The sequence below is a fragment of the Tinamus guttatus genome, unplaced genomic scaffold, assembly GCF_059628265.1.
Source record: "Tinamus guttatus ecotype Peru unplaced genomic scaffold, ASM5962826v1 Tinamus_guttatus_pri_ptg000282l, whole genome shotgun sequence".
Classification (NCBI taxonomy): Eukaryota; Metazoa; Chordata; class Aves; order Tinamiformes; family Tinamidae; genus Tinamus; species Tinamus guttatus.
In genome coordinates this window covers 660,155-671,976 of record NW_028288816.1, presented here as the reverse complement: position 1 = coordinate 671,976, position 11,822 = coordinate 660,155, and the positions used below count along the sequence as shown (strand labels likewise).

The 11,822-nt window shown below is 51.9% G+C and overlaps 1 protein-coding gene across 1 annotated transcript; it reads left to right on the top strand.

The window, feature by feature from the left end:
• The first annotated feature begins 4,044 nt into the window (after positions 1-4,044).
• Positions 4,045-4,974, top strand: LOC148594226 (olfactory receptor 14J1-like). Its single transcript, XM_088527357.1, has one exon. It carries the CDS (start codon positions 4,045-4,047, stop codon positions 4,972-4,974), a length of 930 nt encoding a protein of 309 aa, XP_088383483.1.
• The last annotated feature ends 6,848 nt before the right edge of the window (positions 4,975-11,822 follow it).

Here is an 11,822-nt window from a genome sequence, read left to right as displayed (position 1 = left end):
GGTGCTCAGTTGCTGGACCATAGGCCCTGGACCACCTTGAGAGGCCTCAGAGTTCCTGCCCTCTGCACCCATTCCAGGAGGTTGTGTCTTTCCTGGAGGTGCTGTGCTGTATTTGCCAGCCATGGCTGGCTGTAATGGGCACACAGGGCACCTGGCACAGCTCTAGAGACCTTGGACTGAACTTGGATGCCTGCCGTGCAGGGATGTGTGTGTGTCACTTTGCTTTGCTCTGATTTGAGCTCACATGCCCTAAATGCACATGCCTGGTTCCATTTCATGTGGTCAAGGACACCCTCCTTGCCCCTATGTCCACCAGCTGGTGCTTGGGAAGGATGTCCATCTCTCAGGATGGTTCCAAGAGAACTCGAAGACCCTTGCATTTGCCTTGGACCACCCCATCCCCTCAGGCATTACCAGGTGTTATTACTGACTCCTACCCTCTCTCTCTAGCGATTAGAGATGCCAGGGCCATTTCCTACCTGGGATGTGCTGCACAGGTCTCTGTCTTCTTGAGTTCAAGAGAATGTTTTCTTCACACAGTCATGGCTCAGACCACTTTGAGGCCATCTGCAGACCCTTGTACTACGGGATCCTCCTGAGCAGCAGAACTTGTGTTGAAATGGCAGCAGCTGCCTGGGCCTGTGGGTTTCTCAATGCCCTGGTCCATACTGCTAACACTTTCATGCTTTCTTTCTGTAGAGACAGCTCTACGGACAGTAGTTTTGTGAAATCCCCCAAATCCTCAAGCTCTCCTGCCAGGCTACAGGCATTTCCATGTATTTGTGATGCAAAACATCAGGATGTGGCACAGAAGACAGATTGGTCATGGTAGACCCTATTACCAAGAGCCAAGGACATTGTGTGTGCAATGGCCCAACTTGAGAGCAGAGAAATGCTGGCATGGAGAGAAGATGTCAGTGCAATGGTGAGAGGAGGTTCCCACTAAGCGAGCAAAGCCTGCAGTGCCCAAGGCCAGGGAGAGGCCACACCCCTGGGGCCTGTGACAGAGTTGGGCCAATCTCCAGGCAGGAGAAGGCATCATTGAAGGTGTTCTTGGGCTGGAGCCGTCTAAGATCCAGCCATCCTGAGGCCATCATTAGCCCAGTCATATCATCCAGGTTGAAAGGAGGTTCTGTTTGATAAAAGCGAGAAGCTGTTAAGAGAGCAGAGACCAGAGCAGACACCTTGGTGTGATGTGCCTCTCCCATTTAGGGAGCACGCTTGGCTGTAGGAGGGATGGACTTGGCCTAAAGGCAGTGGTGGGATCCAGTTGTTTTGGCACTGGTAGTGAACCCGAGAGGTCCTGGGGTGCTTGCCCAGCTCCAGCTCCAAAGGGACATGGCTTCTCATAGATCCCATGCTAGAGGAGGCATTTGGTTATGCTGGACAACGCAGGCATCTCTCGGCCCAGCCAGCCTATTCCGATGTCACTGAATGATATGCCTGCCCTGAGTTAATTATATTAACTTTTTGCACTGTGATGATCTGCCTGAGTCTCTGCTTTATACTGCATGGTGCTCACACAGTAGTGGAAGGCACCTGGGGTCATTTGAGATGGCCAAGAACATTCCCCACCTGGTCTCGTCCTGGAGCTCCATGAGAATGTGGGTCTGAGATTTGCTTCTTAAGAGCAGACAGACATGGGCAGGTTTTTGGTACCTCCACTGTCTCTTCAACTGTCCCCAGGTGTTTGTGTGTCGTCAGCTGACTCCCACCTTCCTTCAGCAGTGATTATAAGGGGAGCTTAGGGAAGGAGCTCCCATGGAGCTCCCATGGAGCAAAGTGTGCTGTGCACACTTCAGCATGGGGAAGCAGAATCCCACCTTCTGTGTGTTTGTGGAGTTCAGGGGAGGAATCTGAATCCCATCCCAGACCAAGGGCTTCAGAACCAGCATGGGATGCCCAGATTGACTCATCTGAATCCATGAGCCCCCTTCTAGCCCCTTTCTCAGTGTCCTGCTTATGGGGTCTTCCTAACTAGGTACTTCCAGAGTGGGACCATTCTAACTTGCACAGATAGTCATTCTCTTGATGAAATAGACGGCAAGTTGGGAATCCTTCTTTCTCTACTCATTAGGAAAAGACAACAAGTGATTATTTTAGTTTACTTAACAAACATTTCCCAGGAGGACAGGGCACGAGGGACAGAGAAATTGATGAGTTCAGCTGGGCCTCTGCTCCTGAGCGGGGCCAGGCTCCTGGGATGGAGGCAGCTCGTGGCAGCCTGGCAGCACTGCCCAGAGACAACCGAGTGCAGGAGCAGCTCCTCTGCCAAGAGCAGCAGGGCTGTGGGCACTGCCTGCTGCTGCGGACAGCAGAGGAGAGAAGGCAGCCAGAGGGGAACGGCAGTGTGGAGCGGGAGGACACAGGAGACCTTCACAGCTCTTGACATGGTGAGTTTGTGCTTACAGGACAATGCTATGGAGCTTCTTGAAGGGGACATAAGAACCCATCACACCCCATGGCTGGCAGCATTTTTCTCTTCTTTATCCTGGCTTTTGCAGTGCAGAGGAAGAGGAGCTGCTTCAGAGCAGGGATTCTCTAACATACCACCTAAGGGCAGGGCATCCTGCTGCCTTCCCCAACAGAAACAGCAGTGATGTGAAGCCGGGGTGTGCAGACAGGGTGAGAGGTCTGCACTTCAGAGCAGGGTCCCTGCACCCAAAGGTGCTGTGTGCCCGCAGCAGTGACTGTGTCGCCTGTGAAGGTCAGCACTCAGCCTGCCCAGGGAGCTCCCCACAGCACTGAGGGGAGAAGTTCTGGGTGGGAGGATTATCCTCTACCAGGACAGGCTCCTTCTCCTGCTGGGAGCGTCCTGCAGGGCTCAGGTCTGCTCACAGGTCTAGCTGTGAGCACATTTCAGGGGGCACTTTGCAAAAGGAAAGGCAAGGCAGGCATTTCCTGAAGGAGAAGCCAATGAGATGGTGCTTAGAATTTCCTTCCACTTGGTAAGAGGAAAATGGAAATGAAATGGTCAGATTTGGAGAAGAGACTGAGACTCATTTAGAGATTCAAGAAGCGGCCAAAGAGTCTGCCAGGGACATCTGAATGTCCCCTCAGCCATCCCTTAGTGCATAGACAGCACCAGCTTCTCCTGGGCTGCTGCATCACGGTCTATCTGAGCTGCTCCTTAGCACCTGCAAACATGGGGGTGCCCCTGGACAGTCCCCTGCTCCTTGGAGGTTTCTGCAGGGAGAACTGGGCTCACTTCTTCACTCAAAAAACATTCCCACAGTGAGTAGGCACCTTTGTGTTTTTGTGTGTGTACCATCATATATATTATTTATACGCACACTTATATATCAACAGACTCCTCCACTTATCCTTTTGCAGAGAAGACTTGATTTCCAAATGTTGAAGAGCCCTGCCATAGAAGGGGTGGACATCATCTCCTGCAGCTTGTGTGCATCAAAGCTACTCCTTCTCTCTGCAGTGCCTGGAATAAGGGTGCAGGGTGCAGGGTTAAAGGAGTCATGAGGACAAGGTCTATCTCTAGACATCCTGACATGCAGAAAGGGTAAGGTCTATCCCTGTTTCCCTTTGACTGTTGTTCCCCATTGTTGGAGTGAGATCTGGTGTGGCAGACTCAGATACAAATATCTCTGTTGAGGAGGGCAAGAGTGATGGGGGTGAATCCCTCACAGAGCTCTTCTCCTTCAGATACAACTGGTGTGAGGGCTGTATTCAGCTCTCATGCTGGTGAATGGAGAATATTTCCACTTGGTCTCTGGACTAAGTCCATTCCAAGCAATGCAATATGCCATTCCAAGGCACCTCCACAAATACCACTCAAAGACTAGTGCATCTATTTCCACCTGCAGCAAAGCAGAAACAACTCCTCCGGAGCTATGGGCAGGAGTCCCTGCTGAACTTGACACACTCAGCCAGTTCAAAGTGGAGCACCAGAAAGGGAGCTGAAATAAGGGAGAGAGGAAATGTGGGGAGTTCCTTGAGAAAGTGAAATGGTTTGGTTCAGAAAAGCCTGCCTTAACTTTTGGCTTTCTTTCCTTTCTTTAACAGGACTCCTGTGCCCCTAAGGAACTAATGTCCAACAGCAGCTCCCTCAGCAAGTTCCTCCTCCTGCCGTTTGCAGACAGGCAGGAGCTGCAGCTCTTGCACTTCTCGCTCTTCCTGGGCATCTACCTGGCTGCCCTCCTGGCCAACGGCCTCATCATCACAGCCGTAGCCTGCGACCACCGCCTCCACACCCCCATGTACTTCTTCCTCCTCAACCTCTCCCTCCTCGACCTGGGCTCCATCTCCACGACTGTTCCCAAATCCATGCACAATTCCCTGTGGAACACCAGGGCCATTTCCTATTTGGAATGTGCTGCCCAGATATTTTCCTTCGTCTTCTTGCTTGGAGGAGAGTTTTTTCTCCTCACAGTCATGGCCTATGACCGCTACATTGCCATCTGCAGACCCCTGCACTATGGGACCCTCCTGGACAGCAGAGCTTGTGTCAAAATGGCAGCAGCTGCCTGGGCCAGTGGCTTTCTCTATGCTCTCCTGCACACTGTGAACACATTTTCCCTACCCCTCTGCCAAGGCAATGTGGTGGAGCAGTTCTTCTGTGAGATCCTCCAGATCCTCAAGCTCTCCTGCTCACACTCCTACCTCAGGGAAGCTGGGATTATTGTGATTAGTGCCTGTTTAGTCTTTGGGTGTTTCGTTTTCATTGTGGTTTCCTACGTGGAGATCTTCAGAGCTGTGCTGAGGATCCCCTCTGAGCAGGGCCAGCACAAAGGCTTTTCCATGTGCCTCCCGCACCTGGCCGTGGTGTCCTTGTTTGTCATTCCTGTATTGTTTGCCTACCTGAAGCCCCCCTCCATCTCCTCCCCACTTCTAGATATAGTTGTGTCCATTCTGTACTCTGTTGTGCCTCCAGTCCTGAACCCCCTCATCTACAGCATGAGGAACAAGGAGCTCAAGGAGGCGCTGAAGAAATTCATCCAGTGGGTACAAGGTCAGTGATAACAACTGTTTCATTCACTCACCAGGATATCTGGCATCAGGGCTGTATTTTATCCATTTCTTTCTTTTTTACTTCTCTTTTACATCCATCTTAAAATAATAAATACTAAAATAAAGATGCCTAGTTTTTGTCACATCTGCACAGGAATCTCTCATTTAGCATTAAACACAGACCATGATAAAGCAGGAAGCCAGGCTTCCCCCTTCACTAGCAGAGAGGGGGGATTCTCTGAGCCACTTCTTTGAGCTCCCTTGGATGTGCCCAGTGCAGGGAGGAGAGTTTCCCTCTGCAGCGTCTTTTCCAGCACTGACACCAAGGGACCTCTGGGGTACAGAGTCACGGCGGGACAAGGGCAGGTGGGCTGAGATCAGGGGTCCAGTGTTGTTTAGGAGATCTCAGCTCTCCTACCTATGGTTAGAGTGTGATCTCTAATCTCACTAATATGACAGAAATGGCAACCAAGGGTCACCACAGGTTTCCATGGTTCCATGCAAAGCTCCAACACACAAACCTAAACATGAGTGAATTGAAGGAGTCTAGAGGCAGCCTTCCCATGGCAGTTCATCTTTCCTGAAGACACATTCCAGGAGGACAGCAGGACTTTCTCTGTTTAGAGTTGTCCTCCTCATTTCCGTGCTGTCCTTCCACGCTTTATTCTGCAGATATGGCCCAGGAACTCTCATAACCTGGTAGAGATAGGCTTGTTTTCCCTTGTACCCTGTAAAAACAGGCAGGACCAGTCCTTGGGCTCCCTTAAGCCACACCTGGATTCCAGAATAACATTTCCATAATAAAAAGGGATCTTCCCCATGACAGTCCTGAATCTGGCCTCTCTTTAGAAACAGGAATCAAAAAATATGCCCAAGGGTGTGCAACCACAAATGGGCCTGCTCTTCTCCTTGTGAACTCCATGAGGTCCAGGGGATGACCTCAGCATTCCAGGGTGATCTGTTAGCCTCAATCTAGGGTTCATCTCTCAGTGACCACTGCAGACAGGCAATGGTCTCTGCATTGCCTGTGCCCGGCTGCCCCACACGTGGCTGTGCTGATGAGAGAACCCCCAGGGGATCTCCAGGCACAGGGTTTGCCTGGGATTGGGCATTGAGTGCAGCTTTAACGAAGCAGGCTTGACTCACAGTGCAGGGACCAGAAGGTACAGCACTAAACCCAGGTGCACATGGGGAAAGGAGGGCTCTGCAATCCCCAGGGAGGCAGTGGGGACCCAGGAGGCCCAGAGAAGGGGCAGTGGATGGCGATTCCTGCACCCGCAGTGAAACACCACAGCCTGGAGCTAGTGGCCACCCAAAGACATCTCCTGCCATTGCAATATTGTGGGGGCACTCTGATATGACAGAATATGGCAACCATGTGTCATCACAGGTTTCCATGGCTCCATGCAAATCTCCAACACACAAAACTAAACATGAGTGAATTGAAGGAAAGTCTAGAGGCCGCCTCCCCATGGCAGTTCGGATGGGAAGCAATTGCCTGGTGACACCAGGTGACATCTGAAGAGACAGGGTTGTCCCAGGCACGGGCTAGTGCCTATTGCTCTGATAGAGCAAATGTGATACTCACATCTTTCTAGAATGCCTGGTCAGGGCCCGGTGGGCATCTTCCTTGGCCATCTGAAATAGCACTAGATGCTCACTAGTGTTAGAGCCACACTCACTAGGAAGCTGAGACACGTGGAGATGTTGACAATGTAAACTGTGACTGTAATTCATTTCGGACACTTGATTCAGTGACACTGAAGTAGGCCTGCAAGGCCATGATACATGCCTGGGATTTCTAGCACATCTGCATGGGCAGGAGCTATGAGGAAACTCTGCCTTTCTTTAGTAGTTGCTAGGAAAAGACCCCAGGTTCTCTCAGGTTTTCCTACTTGTGCCCAGACATTTGCACAGAGCCTACTGGGGGCCTGGAGCCAGCTGTGTCCCCCAGGGAGTAGTATTGGGTCCAATCCTATTCAACTTCTCCATCAGTAACCTGGAAGAAGGAACAGAGTGCACTCCCAGCAAATTTTGTGATGATACAAATGTGGGAGGCTTGGCTGATACACCAGAGGGCTGTGCAGCCATGTTCCTGTGTTAGGGAAAGAGGACTGGATTCAGCTGCCACTTGTTGGTGCCCAGGCCCCTGGAGAGGGTGAGTGCTCAGAAGGGATCTGCTGAGGACAGTCCCACTCATTACAGAGCTGGGACAGACGCCCATCCTCCTGGAAGGGGCTATGGAGCCACCATGGAGCACAGGAGACCTCCAGGGGCAGAACATGCCTGGAGTGGGGGTGAGTGCTGTGCTGGGAGAGGGGCTGCCCAGAGGGGCTGAGGAAATGATTAATGTATTCAAGACATAGAAAATATGGGGGCGATCACAGAGATTTCCTCTACAGTCAAATGGAGAGAGCAGTGGACATTAAAAAGCAAGGGCAGATAAATAGTTCTTCACAGCAGATTCAACAAGTTCCTGAAGATTTCCACTCTTTCATCACTGGAAAACATTCAAAACAGCCCTTTATCTTTGCAGGCAGAGCTCAAGTGTCCGAGCACCAGCATCCAGCGGGACTTGGAGATGTCCCAGTGTCTCTGAGTGACCTGCGTGGGCCTGAGAGCTCTCGCAGGGACCTGCGGGAGAGCAGAGCCCCTCAGAGCTGCAGAGGGAGGCTGGGGACAGGGGACCACGGCACCTGGAATGGCACCAGCTGTGCAGGACTCTGGGACTGCAGCCCACCCACTTCTGAAAATCACTTCCCTTTTCAAGAACAAATGAGCAGGCCCAAGTCTAGCGTACTAAAACACAACAATGAATAATGGCGGGAAGTATAACAAATGTTTTTTTGCTTTAATTCTTTCTCTTAATTTCTTTCTAGATTTGTTTTTAAACAAATTTTCTAAACATTTCTGTTACCATCAGGCCTATACCTGTAAGGTTTCCTTGTCCCACTCAGAGCCCAGCGCTCAGAAAAGCCCCCTGCCCACAGCTGTCCCTGCCACCCCTCACTCTCTGCACAGAGCACGTCGCACTCGAAGGTGTCATCCTCTCTCGACTGGTGCAGGAGGTTGGGGAGCAGCTTCAAGGAAATGCTCTGTTTTGGCAGGGCCGACTTTGCACAAACTAAATCTACCCAGTTACATCAACGCCCAGGGACAGGAATAAATGAACCTTCCCCAGAAGAGCTCTCAACTCTCCCCTCATCCTGGCTCCCCTTCGACACCATCCTTGTGCTCCCCATGTTGCTACCATCCCCGTTGCCTGCCTCTCCCTTCAGCCCCACTGCTCACCTCGCTCCCGCTCTCCTGCAAGCCTGAGAGCCCGTCTGTGGGCTGGGAGCAGGCGTTCGCCTGCCGCTCCTTGTCCATGTTCAGGATCCTCTCGTGGGGACCTGACAGTGACACCAAGGGGATCTGTTCCCTCCTGATGGAGCTGCTCTCCTCAGAGTGGGGAGCCTGGGGTGTTTGTCCCCAACAAGGGCATGGTCACCATGGGGCCCGTGCCCCCACAGCGGCCTTATGGACCTGATGCCACTGCCATCACAAAGCCCTAGTGGTTTCCATGGGGACATTATTCCGATGCCCTGGTGGAGACCACCGAGACCCTATCACGATGCCTTTGTGGGGCTATGGAGATGCCATCATGATGCCTTGGTGGAGACCATGGAGAAAGACACCATCCCAATGTCTTGGTGAAGACCCTGGGGACCTCATCATTATTGCTTTTTTTGAGATCTATAGCAGAGGTCTTCACAAGGCCATAGCTGTTGCTCTGCCCACTAATCCTCATACCAACAATCCTGACTAGCTCTCTTTCCATTCCTAAGCCAAGCTCCCTGCATCCCACTGCTCTCTCACCTGCACCTTTCCCTATCATTTCAAGCCATCACCTTCTCTCTCTTGCTGGAGTCTTCTTCTCCCCTGACTCACTCCCAATTTAAGGCTGTCCTCACCAGCTTGGCCAACTGGTTGATGACCATCATGTTGGCAGATGGGAGGAGTCTCCTTCCAAATGAAATGTCACACCTGGCAGCTTTGCTGCCTTGCCCTGGGCTCAGCTCCAGATCCTCCTCCAAATCCTGCTAAAAAAGAAAAAGTAAAGTAAAAAAAAATCTTTGCTCATTGTCCTCTCCATTTTCAGCTTGTAATAAGCTGGTGTGAGTGTACAATAAAGCAATATGAATTAGGGTATCTGAAATGCAGATTTAAACCATGAATCCTTAGGACATGTTTCCCCTTGTTGCATGAGTGCGTGCCCAGATGTGCAGGGATGCTGCTGCTGGAGGCATGTTCTGTGCATCACTGTGCCAGAGAAAAGGCCACCCCAAGGACACTGGCTGAAGACTCCAAAGCCCATGGAGAGATTAGCAGGTTATGAGGAAGTTCCAGAAGTGTCTCTGCCTGTTGACGGCACCAGTAGCACCTTTGCTGGGCCTATTTGGCCAATAAGCACAAGAATGGAGATACTCAAGGGGAGCCAGGCACCATGCGAGCGCCATAGGGACCATGGGTGTATGTGTGCAGGTGCTGTAGGTGGGCACATGGAGCACTTGTGACTGTCACACCTGCCTAGCCTGAGGGACAGGGCAGGATGGCAGATTTCTTGAAGCAATCTCTAGAATAGTGAAGGTGCTACTGAAGAAGTCCCTGTTCGTATAATCTAGCGGGGTGAGCAGGAATTCAGGGGAGGGGAGCAAGAAGGGTTTGAGAGTTCAGAGACCAGAGCACAGAGTGATGTGCCTCCTCTTTTTGCAGCATTCTGCATGTAGGTGGGACAGTTCTGCATGTAGGTGGGACAATTTTCCCTGCAGTCACTGCTGGAATTCATTGATTAGGGTAGAGGTAGGAAACTCAGCATAGCCTGGGGCACTTGCCCAGCAAGCACCGCAATGGGGCATGGTTTTCCTGCCCTTCTGTATCTGCTAGAGACATATGCTTGTGGTGGCCACCCCAGGCATCTGACAAGGCCCTGCCAGCATTTTTCTATGCTATCAAATTAAGTATCTGCATTGAATTACCAGAGATGCTGCTTAATACAAGTATATTTCTATGCCTCATCTTCATAGTTAATGGGGCTCCTGTTGTATTTAGCATCTGGGGTCATTTCAGCTGGGCAATGCAATTCTCCTGAGGCCCCCACCCTGATGCTCTAGGATGATGCAGGCCTCTGAGGAGCTGCATCAGAGCAAGTGGGCACTGGCACATGCCTTGGACCTCCTCAGTCTTTTCAACTGTCCCCAGGTGTTTGTGCAGGAGCCACTGACTCCCATCCTCCATCTCCAGTGATTTCAATTGCAGCTTGGACACGGAGCTCTCTTGCAGACCTCTATGTTGTGCTCACTTCAGTTTTGAAAGGGGAATCACTTGACCTGCCTGTGGAGTTTGCAGGATTTTTCTGAATCCCACTTCATGCCAGGGGCTTCTAGACCAGCATGAGATGCCCAGACTGACACATTTGAGTCAATCCCTGAACCATGTGTCAAGGAGCTCCCTTCATGTCCTAACTAGTTGTCCTGCCTAGATCAGAGATGAGAATCGGGTGTTCCACAGTAGCACATTTCCATCTGTCATAGGTAGTGAACATCTGATGAAAGAATGTGCAAGGTTGGAAATAGTGGCTCTCCACTCAATGGGAAGAGACGACAGGTGATTACTTCACTCTATTCCAGTGAACATTTCCCAGGAGGAGGGGACACAAGGGACAGAGAAATTGGTGAGTTCAGCTGGGCCTCTGCTCCTGAGCGGGGCCAGGCTCCTGGGACGGAGGCAGCTCGTGGCAGCCTGGCAGCACTGCCCAGAGACAGCCGAGTGCAGGAGCAGCTCCTGTGCCAAGAGCAGCAGGGCTGCGGGCACTGCCTGCTGCTGCGGACAGCAGAGGAGAGAAGGCAGCGAGAGGGGAACGGCAGTGTGGAGCGGGAGGACAGAGGAGACCTCCACAGCTCTTGACATGGTGAGTTTGTGCTTACAGGACAATGCTATGGAGCTTCTTGAAGGGGACATAAGAACCCATCACACCCCATGGCTGGCAGCATTTTTCTCTTTCTTCTGGCTTTTGCAGTGCAGAGGAAGAGGAGCTGCTTCAGAGCAGGGATTCTCTAACATACCACCTATTAGCAGGGCATCCTGCTGCCTTCCCCAACAGAAACAGCAGTGATGTGAAGCCGGGGTGTGCAGACAGGGTGAGAGGTCTGCACTTCAGAGCAGTGTCCCTGCACCCAAAGGTGCTGTGTGCCCGCAGCAGTGACTGTGTCGCCTGTGAAGGTCAGCGCTCAGCCTGCCCAGGGAGCTCCCCACAGCACTGAGGGGAGAAGTTCTGGGTGGGAGGATTATCCTCTACCAGGACAGGCTCCTTCTCCTGCTGGGAGGTGCTGCGGGGGTCAGCTCTGCTCACAGGTCTAGCTGTGAGCACATTTCAGGGGGCACTTTGCAAAAGGAAAGGCAAGGCAGGCATTTCCTGGAAGAGAAGCCAACGAGATGGTGCTTAGATGGTCCTTCCACTTGGTAAGAGGAAAATGGAAGTGAAATGGTCAGATTTGGACAAGAGACTGAGACTCATTAAGAGATTCAAGGAGCAGCCAAAGAGTCTGCCAGGCACTTCTGACTGTTCCCTCCCCCATCCCTTAGTGCATAGACAGCACCAGCTTCTCCTGGGCTGCTGCATCAGGGTCTATCTGAGCTGCTCCTTACAACCTGTAAACATGGGGGTGCCCCTGGACAGTCCCCTGCTCCTGGGAGGTTTCTGCAGGGAGGACTGGGCTCACCTGTGAGTGTTGTTGTCCTTCATGTGAGTGAGGTGCAAGTACACGACAGTGAGGGGCAAGGCTCAGTGATGAAGCAGGTCCCATGACAAAGTCATA